We start from the raw sequence: 17,847 nt of genomic DNA, 5'->3' as shown, positions 1-17,847 counted from the left end.
AACAGAAACAGAAATTCTATAAATTAAGCCGCCCTATAGAAAACGAAGAGAGGCTGCGGAGAGGTTCCTCTCTTGGGGAGTGTCCGCCTCGAAAGGCTGTGTAAGGCCCAGTTGTGCCCAAGCAGCTGGTACCATACAGAGCTCAGAAGAAATTGGAACTGGGCCCCCACTGCGATATTACGGGGGCTATTTGCAAAGTGAGGGGCTGGTCCTCCTTCGTGAGGGTGGTGGCATTTGGAGTCCGCTTGGCTGCGTTTCAAGTGCACATATTGAAAATTGCATCTCTCAGCAACGGGATGAAGTTGCCATCTTGAATGGAAGAAAGTCTATTTATAATGGCTTTGTAGATATTTTTAAAGGCCAATAAAAGGAAAAAGCGTGACAACTGGCGTATATCTGATGTGACAAACAATACTTCATAGGGTTCGATTAGGAATAACCACATTTCAGCATAGCACAGGTGTCCTCTCCCACATGCACAACGTGATAACATTTACCCTTTCCCTTCAGAATAAACCACAGCCGATGAAGCAAGGCTGCCACTTTATGTCAAGACCCCAGTTTGTCACAACTACTAGGATTTTCGGAATAAGAAAACAGAATTCAGGGTATAACTGAGGCTAAAGATATCCTGGTTCACTCTTCCTGCTTTAGCCAGCCTGTTGATATTTTGACTGAGAGCTTTCCACTGCAGAATACTGCGCCTGTGCTCTCTAAGAAGTGTCTAGTGTACTCAGAAGCAAACATAGAGCCATAAGCCATCACGATTTAGGGTCACCTCTCATCTCAGAACGGCAGTGGAACAAGATGCCCTGCTTGCCTCTCCCCTCTGCACTACTTTGGGTACAACAAATAAATAACCATGGTAGAGTGTGGACTAGTCCTGCTTCCAGTGAAGTCAGCATAGCCAAACTATTATTGATTGTGAAGGAAGATCAGATCCTCTTTGTTATGAGTATTACCATTAACTAATCACTTATGAACTACAAAATTTGAACAGTTTCTACAAAATATATTACTGGTGACATCTGTTTGGCCTTTTCCTTTGGTGCTCTTGGTGAAACATACATTAGAGCATTCTCAAATGATGTCTTTTGAAATGCAGAATTAAGTACCGAGACACATTGCATTGGTTGACTCCATATGCACCAGAAAATGGCAGATGAACAAACCTATAAAGCACCTATTTAGGGCATCTGCAATCCTTCCAAGATGACCTAACCTGCAAACCAGCATTAAACCAGCATTGTAAATCTGAAATCTGTTCTGTGTAAGGACCATGATGTAATTAAACTAAATTCTGAGAACATTTCAGAAAACAATAAAATTGCCTTGTAACAGTGCTTGGAAAACAGTATGCTTCCTCTTCAGCAAGGAGATCAAAGAATTAAGGTTCCTCAGGTATAGGGATCTGAGGGTATCACTGCCATTTTCAACGGGCCAAGACATCCTTAATAGTTCTTCACTGCTTTTTCCCAACTTGCAACCAGCTATTCTTAAACAAAATGACCTGTCAATGAAACATGGTCACCTTTATATCAACTTTGTATAGTCAACTGCTGTCCCACCTATAATAACAGGACAGCTATCTCCTTGTGCACACTGAGAATCTCAAATCAGCAGAGAGCTCTCTGTAAAAGTCACTTCCTAGCAGTATGAGCTCTGCAGAGGCCGAGGCGGCTGCCTGGACTCCTCCCTAATGCCATGCAATGGCCTCACACAGACTTCAGCTGTGGCTCTCTCTAACCCAGGGGATGCTGATGTGATGCTACTTCACCTGCTGCCACTTTCAGGATGTATTGCTATAAAGACATGTCTTCAGTGTCTGGAGGGCAGATCATTTTGATGTCTGGAGGCCATTTTTAAAAGTTTCTTGTCTTCTTGGCCCACAAATAATTAAGATGTGTATTCAGATGCAGACAGGCAGTTTACTTATTTATTTATAGGTACTTTGATGACACTTATGATAGCATCTGAGCGGCAACAGCCTGATATGCCAACAGCCGCAGTGCAACCTTATCCAGAGGCTGGCTGATCCCAGGTAAAGCCTCTGTGCCAGACACTGCCATGTCAAGGAGCTGAGGACAACTGGAGTCTGTCCCAGGATAACGAAAGGAGCCAAGCACTTTCCCGCAGCCCTGCATGCACGAACCCTCTCTTCACTCTTCACTCCATTTGTGCTATAGAGGCTTCTGAATAGCGGACCGTGGGGCCCTGTAACGTTTGCTAAAAGCAGGCAGCTGAAGGAGCAAAGGAGTTTCTGATTTGCTGTCTCTGGTACGGAGGTTTTGTCGTTTTGGCTCTTACCAGCCCCCCACTAAAACATTCAGGCCCTCTCACTGCTGCGCTGGTTTGCTGATACTGCAAGGAGAAACTCGTCAGATACCCCTCTGACTTGTAATCTCCAGTCCCTGTAGCTTTTTCTGGAGAAGTGAGTGCCCTCTTGACCCTGAATTCCCTGAGTCTCCTTTTAAATACCAGACCAATGTTTTCCACCTCCTGGGAGCACAGAAGACCAGCTGCCCTGGGACAAGGAAGGAGGGGGCAGCGGTCAGGACAGATCTCAGGAAAGATGAGGCAACAGTGAGGAGACTTCATTAAAAAAACAGACAAATTGGAAAGCACTCTTCCACTCGCAGACATTGCCAGAGGCAGATCAATTGCTCTGACTTTGTGTCCATTGGTTCTGACTCTGGATAAAATGGTCATGAGCTGGAGCACACAAGGCACTTTAATGCTTAGATCCTCATGTCCACAGGCACATGGCCTTGGGTCAATGAATGGCCCATAGCTAAGGAAAGCAATGAGCGCCGCTGCAGCAGCTCTGCCCGGTCAGACCGATGCCTAGGCCTCTATAGCGCTTTTGATGAAATGTTGGCCGACGCACCGTTCTCCTTCTGTAACTGCAAAAGTAGTTCTTTAGAAGTTCAGCTCCTGTGAACCACCTTTCAGATTAGATTCTCCTATTTGTCTCTGAAAGAAAATTTGGTCCTCAACCAGCAGGTAAGGTTGGGAGGGAAATGCTATGAGATACTCTGGAGGAGCAGTTATCAATGGTCTATTTTTTTGTGATTTTTTTTTTCTGAAGGAGGGGGAAAAGTCAATGTGTTAGAGAAAATCCTACCTTATGCATGATATGTTTTTCCCTCTTCTCTATTGCTGAATTTATTACAGGTATGCTAGAGGCATCATAAACTAGAAGGAACGTTTTTAGAAAGTCTTAATATTCTCTTACACCAGATTGAAAGCTACAGACCCAAACGATCCTTGTTGTTTAACATATCTCCAAAGCAAACATGAAAGCAGGTGGCAAAGCTGCAAAGAGAAAACATGCTAAAACAACGGTATTCAAAATTGCTCATGGTACGGACAACACTGTCACACAGGTATTGCCATGCAGGCTGCTATTCATAATGACACAGATCACCTGCTCCTCTTCCTGTCACATAACATCCCAGTGACGATTCCAGCAATTGCTGACATGGAAAAAGGAGTAGGAAAGTACTTAGGTATTTTTGGCTATCTCTCTAAAATGCATTTCAGCAGCTGGAGAAAGATAGGAGAAACCAACACCAAGCAGTCAATCACTCGCTGTGGGGGCCGGAAAGTGCCACGTAAACCTCAGTTTCCAAACTCCTGAGGTGACACATAGGGTTAAGCACCAGGGACAGGTTCTGCTCCTACTGCTTCCGTAGAATTTTGTTAGAGAGTCCAGATCTGTGCCCGTACTGCTGATACATCAGAATCTCACTCACCCAGGTCTACTCATTTATTTTATTTACTGCATTAGGTATCTTTTAACTGAACCATACAATTAGATGGTTGTCTCAAAAAAAAAAAAAAAAAAAAAAAGGGGGGGGGGGGAAAGCAGTTGTAAGTGTTTTCTTCCCGGGGATTTTAGTGTTTCTCAGACTTGTGAAATGTATCACAGCCTGACGGCTGACCTATTACAACTGCTTGAAGAGCTCAGCCAAAAATTCTGATACTGATACGGCAACATATAATCTGTGCAATCTAAAAATAAAGAATGATGCTTTGAAAATGGTGCAATATTAATTTATTTACAAATATTTGTCATTTATATGTTTTTTTAAAAAGTTTGTTCGGAATGAGACTGCAGAATGAGAAAAGCGTAATTCCGAAATTTTAGACACCCTGCTGTTTTGTTCTACCTTAGGTGTATTTTTAGTGTTGGCTTTTCCTTTTCTGGAAGCTTCTAGTGTAACAATACCTTGCACCGCAGTGCTGATGGGGTGGATCAGCTGCTCATTAGCAGATAATCCGTGAAACATTAGGTTTACAAGTGCCACAGACACATTAAATTTGTGAACAAGGAGGGCAATAGTGGTGGAAGGATCACCAAATATACAGAGACTATCCCCCTAAAAGTGTACTATCATTAGTTTTGCAGGAAAGCATTAGTTCCAAAAATTAATCTCGTATATGTGATTATTGGTCAGAGCTTTTTAGGAAGTGGTATTACAGCAAGTTAGACTGAAATCAATCAAAAGAGGTTTTATTTTTTTTTTCCATTCTCACCGGTTTAAGTAGCAATTTTTATACTCAGAAATCCCTACAGCTGTGAAAAAAATGAACGCTGCAAATACCTAATTAGTCCGGAATTATTCAGCTAGCTTCGCTTGTACATATTCTACATATAGCCATTTAGACTAACTCTCAGCCTATCCTTTCGCTATTAAAGTCAGTCAGTTATCTACAGGGTTTGACATAGTCTTTATAGAAAGAGAAAATGGCAGAAACCGCTTTACTTTTCCTCTGTGGATAGTCGGTAAAGGCTCTCGCCCAAGTACTCTAGCCTCTCCCTTTGCTCCAGGTCCTGGTACAAGCCTTTGGGCACCTTGCTCAGGCCGTACACCAATCCGTACAAGCAGCCAGCAATACATCCGGTAGCTGCACTTTCACCTGCAAATTTAAACACAGTTGCAAAATTCTCTTAGAGTCACTCGTAGCTGCACAGTCAAACTCCAGGGAGGAGATACTAAGCCACGAGTGAAAGCAGATAAGGACAGAATGGCCATGACGGCTCAGTCCCAAAGTTTCACGTAACCCTGCGTTTTTTTTTTTCTGGCAGTGCCGAGAGGGGGATGCCTCTGGGAAGAGAATAACCCCAAGGCAAGTGTACATCTGTGCTGTGCAGTCCTGAACTAGAGCTGCTCGCCCGGTATTTCATAACCCTCAGCAAATCTTTTTCCATGAGTTTGTCCACTTGCTTCTTGCATGCACACGAGCCGTTAGCATCTACAACATCGTGCGGTGAGAAGGATGCACCTCCCTTGTTGTGTGAAAGGTGCATCTCTGTTGGCCTGTTTCAAACCTTTTGCCTGCTGTTTATATTTGATCTCCCCTAGTTCTTGCACTGGAAGAGACAGCCCAGGATTGTTCATTCCCTATCGGCCTTTTCTGTGATACGTGGTCACACAGATTCCTCTTATATCTACTCTCTGTCATCCATTTGTAAAACTGCAAAAGTAATCAGTTGTCCTCTAGGACTTAGATTTGGTTTGCTTGATTCCACCTTACACTTTTACTGAGGCACTGTATTATTTTTCTCCCTCAGACTCTTACTTGGTGTTTCTGTGTGCAGTTAAAAGGTTGTTTTGGCAGATGTCTTAGCATTTTGTTGATAGAAGACACCAACCCTTTACTAAATGATGTTGGTTTTACTTCACAGGCACCTCTGGCAAAACTGTGAGACTTAGATGAATTAACATTTGAAAAACTGTTAATGGCTTGTGTTGCAGCTGTTCCTGAAGGAACAATATTTAGGACATAAAACCAGCAAAGCAGAAATAATAGGTGGAATGGCAGGTTGGTGAACACCGAGAATGTACAGCCAAGAGGTCTCTTTTTCAACAAGCTACATCTCCTCCCACAAAGGTCACGTTATGTGCGAGAGGGAGCAGAAGGCCATTTCAGTCGGGGGGGGACCGAAACGCAGGGCACAGCCCTCACCTCCGTGGAACATGGAGCGGTTGCAGAGCTCAGTCCAGTCACCGCCGCATCCCAGCAGGGCATCATAGGCAATCATGGGGGCATCGTGACCCCTTCTGCCCCCTCGGCCTTCAGAGCTCCATCTCCTGTACGTCTGTGGGAAACACAGCAGCGTCAGCGGGGCTTGCTGGAAAATGTGGTAACTTCTCCTGAACTGCTCCTTCGGTGGGAATAGCTTATAAATGGGCAGCAGGCAACCACGTTGCTCATGCAGTTGCCTGCAGCAGGGGATGAGTGGACACAACAGCATCCACCCCAGAACCTGGGGTGTCCTCTAGGCCCGTACCCTGGCTTATCCCACCATACCTCACGTGCTTGCCCAAACCCTTTGGTCTGTGCGTTACAAGGAGGCATTTGATATTCCTACGATTCTAGCCTTTCTGCTCTAGGACCTTCTACCAGTGAGAAAACTGATGGGTCCAGCAGCTGGGGGAAGTGTCCTCCTGCTGACTGATGACATTTTGTATGGCACAGTAAATGGAGGTCTGAGCTTTCATTTCATCAGCATGGGTACAAAATGACTTCCTGCATATATAATTTCCAAGACCTGGTACTGCTACAGCCCCTTCTCCTCTGCTAGCTGATCCGTTCTTGAAGCAGCACATCCCTGGGAGGGACAGAGGATGCCACTAGGAAGGACACCACGAGGAAGGACATGAGCAGCTTCATGGCAGGATGAATACTTGACTTAATTTAAGCAAGGCAAGAATACCAAGCTGATCAAGTTAGTCCCTAACTTCATATCTTAAAAGTTCCTGTTCTTTCAAATATTGGGGGTGGAAAAGACTTAAGTTGTCAGTTCTCTTTCTGCCTTTTGGAAGTGTTCTCCATTTCATTTGTCACGTGTTTGCAAATGTTCTGCAAATGTCCCCAGTTTTACACGGGTTTTGAAAAGGTTATTCCTCAGTAATTTCTTTAGAGTCTCAATTTCAGACTATGTTCATTTAGATCCTTCTTGCCAGGCCCTTGCCAGGCCCTTCCTCTCCTCTCCTCTCCAACAAGCATATTTTGAACAAGAGTGAAAATAATTTGCAAATGTGAGAAACAGATTTCTTCCTCACAAGAAGAACGAAGAAAAAACAAAAAACCCCACCACAGCAAGGTTTGTTAGGGACAATTAGATTTTCTCTGGAGCAGGTGCTCTAGAACTCACTTTTACCTGCCCCAAATCCCGAGACATACTCAACAGCTCTGTTAAATTTATAGCAAATATATAAATATATCCTTTAAAGGAAACTGGTCTATAACCTAGCTTCATTTCCTGAAGTATAAATTACAACACATTTAGCTGAATGGTATCTGCTGGAGTTACTCTTGGTTTCTACAACATGTATGAAGGCCTGCATTTAAATCTATTCACATTCCCTTGGCCATTATATGCCTTGATGTGGCCTATCTGCATACACATCAAACAAGGAAGAGTCAGATTACAGCTTCGCTCTGCTGCTTTTACCTTTGCAGACTAGTGAGAGCATTTATCTATTTATGCTGTCCTCTGACACAAGCAAACTTTAAAGTCTTAATTCTGCATTTTTTTTTTATTCTGGTGAAGCAATACTGACGCTTGTGTAACACTACCGAAGGCAAGAGGACTAACCATGTAAGTGCTATTTTGGGTGAGCATGCAGGCGTCTCAAGTTTCACTCCATTTAGCCCTTAAGATAGCTGATGTTCTGCACAGATTTGCCATCACCTCACTTTGACTGCTAACAATTCTTTACGTTGAGCCTGGAGGGACTTATCTGCACCGAGGCTGCATTTTGCAAACTTTTCAAGAGTGCAGCCTCCTCCTGCCTCTCCTGCCATAGTGCAGCTCAGTGGTTTGGCAGTGAGTCAGCTTCTCCGGGCGGCGGGGTGAGGACTGGCCACACAGAGTGGATGCAGGTGAAACACGCACTTGCTTGCACTGCTGGATCTGAGCCCCCGCCATGGTCTGAAGGTGGTTCACAGATCTCCTCTTCAATGCAAACCCCTGCAGACGGCAATTGCAACTGCCTCTCCCTTCCTCACCCTGAAGGAGCTGACCTACTGCTGGCTGACACTGCTTTTTCTATCATTTTGTAACCCTTTCTGAGCTCTTTTCATGATCCTGGATTAAGCAACTCTCTGTTAAGGAAATGAAGTCCATTGGTGTCTGAATTTCCTGAGTAACTTTGGCTCAGTTCCTCTCCTGTTTTGTTGTGCACTGGGTCCAACATGGAAAAGTGTGCAATATGAGAGTGGCTTGTTTGCAGAATCAAGGCTGGACATGAGTAAGGCCCAATTTCTGCCTACTTGCAGATTTTCTAGTATGTAAAAAAAGGACGATTAAAACTTGATTTATCCTACATCAGCTGATTGCCTATTTGCATGTTCAAGCAGGGTTAATATGTCATTTATACCCACATTTCTAGTTATCTCCAAATTTAAGTTGTACACCTGCTTATATAGAATGTGTACAGTATTTTGAGGTACTATTTTTCTTTTGCAAAGGGAAACTGTCTTTGCAACATTCTCAGATAAATCCAAGCCACCTTTGAAGGCCTAACTTTGAAAGCTCCTGCAGCTGGTACGTGCCTGCTGAAAAGTGGGCCTTGTCTAGCCAAAACACGCGTTTAAGGACCTAGTAACAAAAATGGTGCTAGATATTTGGGTTTTAGTAAAGCACCGTAGAAAGGCAAGCAGTTAACTCTACCTCCAAACACAAATGGCCAGTTAGTATGGGTGGAGTGGAAGGAATAGGAAGAAGGACAGTATCGACCTACTTGGGGGAGATCACAAAGACATGCATCATGGTTACTGTCTCCTTGCTTATGCTTTCCATGGCTATTAACTAAACACGCTCAGTTTATAAGCAAAATGAGAGCCTTCTGTAAGGCTGGGATCTCTGGATGGCCGTGGAGTTTGAGAATTAAGCAATATTTTCCTTTCTTGTGCATCGAAATGAATAGCTCTATAGGCCAAACTAGCTGGGCTGGGGCAAAGATTTTGTTTCTGCCTTAGGAATCTATTCAGTTCTCTCTTGCTAATGATCAAGGGGAAATACTGTTCAGTTTAATCTCTCATAAAGTTGTGTTAAGGTTCTGTAGAACTGGCAGGAACAAAAAAGGAACAAATTCATGGCACTAAATTAAGAAAATAAAACTAGGAGGAGATCTATTCGTTCTATATAGAGTGAGCAAATTTGTTTATTATCCACTGTCAGTCTGTCTTCCATTGGCATCTTTCACTGCATATATGAGCACCTAAAAATACACAAAGTGACTTCTCAGAATAGAACTGTGCTTTAATAGTCTGAAAAACGAATTGATTTATGGGAAAAGGTGACAAGAAGCACAGACGTATTCCTCAGCTGCTAAGTGGAGAACCTGAGAAGTGCCAGCAAATATCAGAAAGTTGTAAACACCAGGGAAGAAGAGGCATTATTTCTCTTGGGTTAAGAAGTTATGACTGATAGTCATGAGGCAAAAGAAAGATCATGTACGCTATAAAATAGTATCATAGGAGACGTGGTGAAACACCATCTCTTGGGCTACATAAAATTATCTCAGCCAAAATCAAAGGGAACAAACCTGCATGAGCAGACAGCCGCTTACGATGGCCTTTTCTCTTCTGAGGACCGTGGTCAAGTGCAGCTCCTAATGCTCATGGGCATCTCTGCAGGAGTGGGGCCACAGCTCCCCTGGGCTTTTAGGAGATCCCCCCCTTCCCCGATGACCTCGTTTGTCTTTTCCAGCCTCAAAAAGCCATGGCTGACTGGAGGCCACTTACCAGTTTGGTATATTCTCCAGACGTTCTCACATCTGACTATTAAGACTTTCTCTATATATTGTTTCCTACCATTTCAGGATTCTTTAGCACCTCAAGACCGACTACAGCTTTTTTTTAATGCTGTCATATACCCGAACCAAAGATGGAAATTGTTCTTCATTTTCTTCATTTATTATTATTATTATTTTTTTAATATAAGGCTTCCTGTCTGCTTTAGCCCTGGAAACATTTAAAAGCATTAATGTATCCCTTCGGAAATGTGTCTTTCAGTTCAGAACCTCTCTGAGCACTTTCTGAAGTTGCAGTTACCTTTTCTCTCTCCTCTGCATCATAGTTGTCCGGAAAGACAGGTTTATTCTGATTTTCCTCATTGATTTCTCTCTCCTCCAAATAAAACTGCCACTTGGCTTCAAAGTAAAACCAGTGCTCCTGATATTCTGAATGCAAAAGAAATTAAGCATGTAGTATTTCATCTTGGCAACATTTTCAGTACTACTACAGTAACTTCTTAAGAAAATGATAGTATTGACTGACCAGAAAAATTGTGTATTTTACAGTAACATATATTAAACAGGCATATGTACTAAGTATGCATTTTAATATGAAGTGGGACATTTAACTGGACAGAAAGGATGTGAAGGAAAGAAGGAAAATATTTTCAGAATATCATGCTATTTTTATGGTATATTAAAATACAGCAAGATGGGAGTCTGAGAGTGAACTTACTGAGGAACACTCAAAGGAAAATATAAGAGTCAATAGAAAGGGAGAAAAAATCAATTCTATGCTAATTTCTGTATTCCTTTATTATGATAAAAGATTATCTAAAAATGCTTATATGTCCTATATACAAATTGTCTCCTGGCTCAGTTATCAATTTGTATTTATATAATTTCTCTGGTATTTTTGTTCATCAGGATAATCTTTCAGAAAAGGCAGACAGGAAAGACCAAAATTTCCATTTATGTACATCGTAATACATACCAAACATAGTATGGGGGCAGATAACACGCATCTGATATCTGTGCCCATACAATTAAGCTTTCTTTTATAACTGCAGCTCTTTTTCTTTTTGCGCCACTTTAATAAGAGTCTCTCTAAACATATTTACCTCCGTGCACGCGAATAATCTCATTACATTCAGTTTATTTTCAAGCCAAAGCTCCAAATCAGCCTTTCTGGTAAAGGCTACAAACGGTGCATAAGTCACCCAGAATACTGCTCCTCACTCCGTTAAGCACATACGCCCGTATATGTTTGCAGAATTTAGGCCTGAGCAAAAACCCACCCGGGAAGCAAATGTGGTTAAGGGTTTGGCAATCAGTGAGGTGGACAAAACCACCACAGATGCCAGAGGAAACTAACAGTTCACCGGGGCTATCTGTGTATAGTTTAAAAATCAAATTAAGTGTTGCTGCTTTCCCCCAGATTTTGTCCTTTCTGGTCGCTCAGTTCTGGGCTTGCTGCAAGTGACTGAGGAACATGCGCAGAACAAAATTGTTTTCTGAAGGGCATAATCTGATTTGGCTTCTTTCCCTTAAACACCATGCAAGCATGCCTCTTTGGCAATTAAAATGTTTAAAGTGGTTCAACTCCATTAAAAGAATTTGTGATGCCCTGGATGATCTGGTACCTTCCCAGGGTTGTCAATTCCCCAGCCTCTCGCAGGTAAAGGCGTTGGATTACACTGCGCTATATTCCTAAGGGCAGGGAAAACTCAGCCTCCCGTCTTCTGAATCCCTGCCCTAATTTTGCAGGATTTCTGGAAGCTGTTAGCTAGGACCCTAGCAAAAGATGTATTTAGAAAAGCAGAGTAAAAATGCACTCAGGGGCCAAGGTGAGTCCCTTGAGAAAAAATGTCTCTCAAAGAAAAAAGTTGTTTGAAAGAAATTTCCCAAACCCACTCCATCAATTAGTTCCAAAACTACTGTCAAAAATACGGAAGACCTGGCAGGTATGCTTGTTTCTTAGAGAATGCATTTTGTACTTCGCTATTTCTCCCCACGACCAGAACACACGAATGCTTCAGAAATGAGTATTTCCTATGTAGCAGCCCAACAAGAGAGGCAATGTCATCACTTCAGTGCACAGGGTGTGAAATAAAGGGATAAAGCAGCCACAGGAGACTCCAGTTGCATGAACAGCTTATGGTACCATCAAAAACCCCACACCACCCCCCAACTGATGCTCTGCCCCATTCCTTGTGTCCAGCCTGAGGCTACGTCTTCACTGTCACACTCAAATCCATGGGACTATCCGGCAAGTAAATGCAATTTAATAACAGAGAGGAACACTGAAGTAAGCCCTCTGTGAAAGGGAATAAAGCAGCTAAGAAAGGGCTTTCTAAAAATGGAGGACACTGTTTAGCAGGACTTTTCTGCAGCGCTTCTCACCAACCAAGGAGCTTATCTCTGATGCAGAAGACTATTCCTGCTTCTAAAACAGGACTAAGCTCAACAATGCCGGTATTACCCGGAGCACGCTTCAGGAGCCCAACACACATGCCTCTGCGTGGCGGGGGTCGGGTCTGGTGGAGTGACAGGGCCCTTCTGTAAAGTCATTCAGAGAGAAGCTCACTCATGCTAATCCTGCACCTGCTGCTCATAGGTCTTGTCTAAAATAATCTTAGTACTGAACAAGACACATGAAAGAATGCGATGTCTTTCAGAAAGGCTTCCTGCTTCTTTCTGTTTTCAAAGCAGCAGCTTTCCTGCTCAGGTAAATCTTCATTTTTGAATGCTCCAAGGAAAGATTTCCATGGAATTCAATCATTCTCAACAGCTGTCCCTCTAGATAAACCAGAAAAGCCTCTTTCCTTCAGTTCTTGATATAATTATACTCATTTGCCTACAGCGGGTCTTACTACTCTGGATACGTTCTCCTGGGCAAGAGGAAACTAAAATACCTTTGTCCAGAAGTAAAGTAGCAATACTGAGTTTAACAGCTGTGTTCCAGTCGTTTTGAAAGAAAGGTAAAAAACAGAAGGTATCTTAGACATTTGTTCTGAAAAGCAGCAAGCCAGATTTGAATCTGTGGTCAAAAGAGAAACAATTCATTGCCCAAGAGGCATTTGCAGGTGAACTTCTCCTGGAAAAACAAGGACTGTCAGTGCATTTCCTCATGGACAATATTGGACTGCACTAACTGATGGAAGGGAGCTGAACTAATTCATGTCTCAGCAGTCAATTTTCCTAATAAGCTGCTAACTAACATTTCTTTTCCTCCCCTAGTAATAAAACTGTGCAGTTTGGTATTGTCATTGCAACTTCTCTTTGTACTTATGCCACCAATATACCAGGCAACTAACAGGCAGTGTAAGAGGGCACAACCTCAGAAGAACTTACAGCCTACACAGGTAATGCAGAAGATGTCCTGTGAAGCCAGGAGGTGGGGGAAGCAGCAGGACTGGGCAGTGACATTTGTTCAATATCTGTGTAGCCAGACATATTTTTTAAAAAATAACTCTCTCGATTCAGACATGTTACCTGCCATGTGTCGAATGGTCTTCTTGCAATATTCTTCAGCCATTGGCACAACCTTCATCATCTCTCTTCCCCACTGCACAAGGGGTTTTCCTTGAATTGCGTACGACACAAACAGAGCTGTGCATAGGGACCCTAGAAAGCCTGGAATTAGTAGATAATAGCAATTATTAATATGTGATCTGTGTTTATACCATCTTTGTCATGTCCCCGGTAAAATCATCGCCTCATACTTCTAGCATAGTTTACCAAATGCATATAACCTATCTCTGTCTGTTTACAGGCTGACCCTTGGCATGTTAAAATTCTTGGCTAATACATGGTGCCCGCTGGTTTATGACTTATTTTACGCAGGAGGGAGCTTCTGTTCTCAGTGGGGTAATATGACAGAAATTGATGCAGTGGTCAAAAATAAATATCATGCATTAATGTGACACTGAAAATCTTTTATTTCAAGTCACAAGGAAGAGCTGACTTCCACAAAGCTATTTAACTACAAGCTGATCAACTTTCTTACAGAGTCACCCAGCTCAACAGCTGTGGATGTTAGATCTAATACTATTTCATTTTACTCTAAGTGGACAAGTGCATTCTACCTAGCTGATAAACACACTCGTTCTTTATTTTCTTTGGGCTGCAGTTATCTTGAAGAAGCAATTGCCTAGGTAGGATATGCTATCTGCCTGCTTAGCTGGGTCTTCTGCTTTGGACACGGATATATTTAAGGTGAATTTTCTGTTAATGGGCACTCAAAAGTTCCACCACGTCAGAATTTAGAGGCTCAGTTCTCACATGTCTGTGTCATCTTGAGTGGGGAGGAGGTGTTTCCTCAAATGCAGCAAAAACACCCCAATGCAACATCCAAGAGAAAGCTAGGAAACAACTCAGTCCCTTAAATAAGCCTTGGGTGAGCAAAGTATTGATGCGTGCGCTTCTCTTGATGCATGAGCCAAAAGCGCTAGTATTTGCTGAAGGTAAAGCCGAATTATCTTTGGAGGTTACGACTCTAGATGAGACTATTAGGAATTCTTTCTGCATTAAGAGGTACGGTACAGGGCCGGGCCAAAGGCAAGTCTCACCCAGCGTCCGACAGATGCTCTTGGATCAGTAAAGAAACAGGCAGAGCCAGCTCAAAGCTCCTTTCTTGGCCAGACATCACGCAGCCGACTTGCTGTGCAGGTTCGTACACTGGACTTGGCCAGGTGGCTACGACAGAGTGGGTTTAGAGGCTGAAAGAGCCAGGTGAGGAGGCGCGAGGAGACCCTCCAGAGCCTGCTGGAAGCTGGGCAGCATCCGTACGCTTTGAGGGGGGCCAGGAGGCTTCTCTCCGCTCCCGCGTGCCGGGCCCCCGGCGCTCGCCGCTTGCGGCCGGGAAGAAACGAAGCCCCAACAGCACGGCGGCTGCTGAGGATGGGAAGCTGCCGGTGGCGGCAATAACGCAACATTGCGGCAGCAACTTCAATTACGTGGCTTAACTGCGTTTAACAGCAAGGGCCCCTTCTCCTCCTTCGCCCGATCCCTTTTTGAACCTGCGTGTCGCTCTGGGCTTTGCAGCATGCTTTGTGGAAATACCATGGAAAAAACAGTATTTCCTACTTTGTTTTTAAATTCTTTCCCTCTGTATTTCGTAATTTCCCTGCTTGCATTTCCTTAGCACTGAGCATGACAAACATGTCACCATTCGTCGTGGTTTTGTGTATTATTGTTTAAAGCAGGCAGAATGAATACATGCTTGTGTAGTATAAAGTCATCAGTGTGACTGATCAGTATATTTAGAACAACGTTACATCTACTTATTTATGTTTTGTTTACATAATGTTTCAGAGTGTGCCCTAAACTATGTGGAGATAACGTTTTTGGGGGGGCTTTCTACCTTTACCTACAGTGGTTGGATATGACGAGACCTGTCAGCAGAAAAATGTTATTATCCGCAGAATTATAGACTTACATGTTAAAAGTGTCATCCAAATGCACGTAAATCCTAAAATTTAATCAGAGCTAGTGACCTGAATACGACCTGAATAGTGACCTGAATATACTCTGGACAAGACAGGCTGTGTTTAGTTATCAGAGGGATAACTCCTATCCTTGAAATTGCTGTTTTTATAATATATAAGCGAATATACAATATATGTAATAAATGCTTTTAGATAATATCCAAGCAATGATCAAACCAAGGCCTGTGAGTCTGCAGCTCAACCAGGTGAAGCAGTTCAACCAAGGGGGGTTTGCAGGATTAGTTCCCCTGGAAGGGAAAAGCAACCTTAGGGACTTCAGAAAAAAATAGCACGTCAGTGGGCATTACCTGTAGGGTGGTTATGAGTCATTCGTCCACATTCAATGCTCACTTCAATGAGCGATTCCAGCCTTTCTGGTTTCCAGTATCTCATCCCTAAACACATGGCTTTCGTAGCTGCTCCAAATCCAGAACCTAGAGCGAAAAGATAATGCTAAGCTTTTAAAAGGAAACTAAAGATACACAAATATGTCGATACCATCTGAAACATGCACATTTTGGTGATTCAGCTCATGTGTGGGAACTCCTCAGGGAACAGGAAATCAGCATGCAGAGCAAGGTACAAGTTTTGATACATTCTTGGAAGGAATTTTGCTTCTACACTTGTTCTGATTTTACAGGAATATTCTAGTATTCTCAAATGCAATGAAGACCACCATGGATATCAAAGAGCAGTGGGCTCTCTGGTCAACATCGCTTGTTTGATTCAAGTTCTCCTTTTGTCCTTGGTCATTCTTGGCTGTCACTTCAGTTTTGCTAGCTCCAGATGCTACCACCAGAAATGGCAGCATTTGAGGAATAGCTAGACTTCTTTTACTATGCTCTTATTTTACTAATCTTCATGCTGCGAGCATATCATCCAAACACTTTTTGAGAAGATCACAATTAGTCTCACAATTTTATGACATGTTTCATGCTGGAGAGTCCCATAGATAGTTCACAAAATAGTTTCTATTACATGCAAAAATAGAGGGTTTGAAAAGAAAGTGAAGGCTGCAAAGCTGAATCCTCCAAAGTCAGGAAATGTCAGAACTGGGGTTGCCCATGTAACCATAAGTTGGTGTTTTTGTACACACGCATTATGGTACAGGCTGCACCTAGCTTCTTCTTGGGAACCTCGTGCCTCATGCAGCACAGAGGTTATTTATTGAATGGCTAATTTGGTATTTCTTTTAATCCTCAGGATTGAGTGCATGACACCAGGTGTTCAACTTCTGAACACTTCATTGAATGCAGTTAAATTTGATAATGAGCTTCTCTGCAGCACTTTTCACAGTAATATCAAGATCCCACAGAAATTTTAATGAGCTTATCTTCACAACACACCAGTGAGGTGATTATCTCCTCTTTGCAGCTGGTGAGCCAGTGCCCCCCAAAAAGCTTTAACTCACTGCAGGGATCAAGTCAGAGATGGATAGGGTTCGGTATTTCAAAATTTTAGAGTTTTTCAGCACTGTCTTTTCTCAATCACACTTCCCAGTGACCTTGGATATAATTGAAAGCAATCAGCATTTCTCTTCTTGGCCCCTGAAGGATACGGGGGGTAGTTATGCCACCTAATTTTAGCCACTCTGGAACCTGCACGGTCTTCCTGTCTTTCCTAGATAGACAGCAGGGAGACAGGTTGCATCTCCATTAGGCAATCCTGTGGCGCAAGAGGAGCAATTCACACTCAGAGTGAAGCAGCAGATGCCGAGGCCCCAGCACCAATGCTGCAGACACCTAACCTCAGAGGAGCCCTCATCTGCTTCCCTGGGCAGTGCCCACCGTGGCTGGGGTGCACTAGGGGTTTCCCTGGAGAGCATCTTTCAGTTTAGTTTCACCCCAAAATGGCTCCAGCTCAGGTGGTCTAAGATTATGGTGAGATTCAAAGAGTGGTAAGCAGGCAGTAGGAAGATTTGCTTCAACAGTATATGCCCGATCCGAACCAAAGCACTTACATAAGGCCCACTGGCATCTCCGGAGGGCAATACAGACCAGCTGAGATGTGCATTGCTCTCTGGACTCTTTTCTCCCCAGAGTGCAGCTATCCTAAGTGAGCAACTTCGTTCGGTAATCTCCTTAGGTTAAATAAAGACATTTTTTTCCTTTCTGACCCACAGTCCAGTGTTAAAATTTTATGTGAAGTAACTTTTCCAGCAGGTAGATTAACTACCAAGGGCAATCTGAAAAAGGCCAAACATTTGATAGATGTGACATAAAAGGCTTTGCAAAATATCTTTCTATTCTCTGCAAACTTGCTTCCTCACGCTTACCAGCCTGAAAAAAGTCCTCTCCAGGACTCCTCCAGCCACAACTCTGCGCTGAAATGGCTGGACATTTGTCCTGCAAATAGTGTGTTTTCTCTCATACTTCAGATACGCTGCAATTGTAGCACCTAGTTATTAAGGAGCCAAGAGCAAATAACAGCATCTGCCTATCCCATAAATTACATAAAATCCACACAGAAGAAGCAGGAGAGAAATCAAGCCTTCCAGAACATCGTTCAACTTAACTGGGAAAACCTGTCTCCTGCCCAAACCAAATGAAAGCCCAAACCTTTCATTTAACCACTTCTATCTAGTGCAGCAAACAGCAGCGTTTGTC

The 17,847-nt window shown here is 43.1% G+C and overlaps 1 protein-coding gene across 5 annotated transcripts in view; it reads right to left on the bottom strand.

Annotated features, from left to right (window-relative positions):
- The window catches only part of ADPRHL1 (ADP-ribosylhydrolase like 1), a 43,675-nt gene that overhangs the window by 16,593 nt on the left and 9,235 nt on the right, over window positions 1-17,847 (bottom strand). For 4 of the 5 annotated variants that reach the window (XR_009961392.1, XM_062601671.1, XM_062601670.1 and 1 more), the window contains 5 exons: window positions 15,550-15,675; window positions 13,248-13,388; window positions 10,072-10,199; window positions 5,974-6,106; window positions 4,770-4,923 (listed from right to left, as the gene is read on the bottom strand). Coding sequence is in view for 4 of the 5 variants with exons in the window: in XM_062601671.1 (XP_062457655.1) it covers window positions 4,770-4,923; window positions 5,974-6,106; window positions 10,072-10,199; window positions 13,248-13,388; window positions 15,550-15,675 (682 nt within the window). In the remaining variant the exon portion in view is untranslated. Of the gene's footprint in view, window positions 1-4,040; window positions 4,924-5,973; window positions 6,107-10,071; window positions 10,200-13,247; window positions 13,389-15,549; window positions 15,676-17,847 lie in introns of those variants that run through there. The other variant, XM_062601673.1, reaches the window with a different exon arrangement.

Source organism: Rhea pennata, chromosome 1 (assembly GCF_028389875.1).
Source record: "Rhea pennata isolate bPtePen1 chromosome 1, bPtePen1.pri, whole genome shotgun sequence".
Lineage (NCBI taxonomy): Eukaryota > Metazoa > Chordata > Aves > Rheiformes > Rheidae > Rhea > Rhea pennata.
This window is presented reverse-complemented; position numbering and strand designations above follow the sequence as displayed.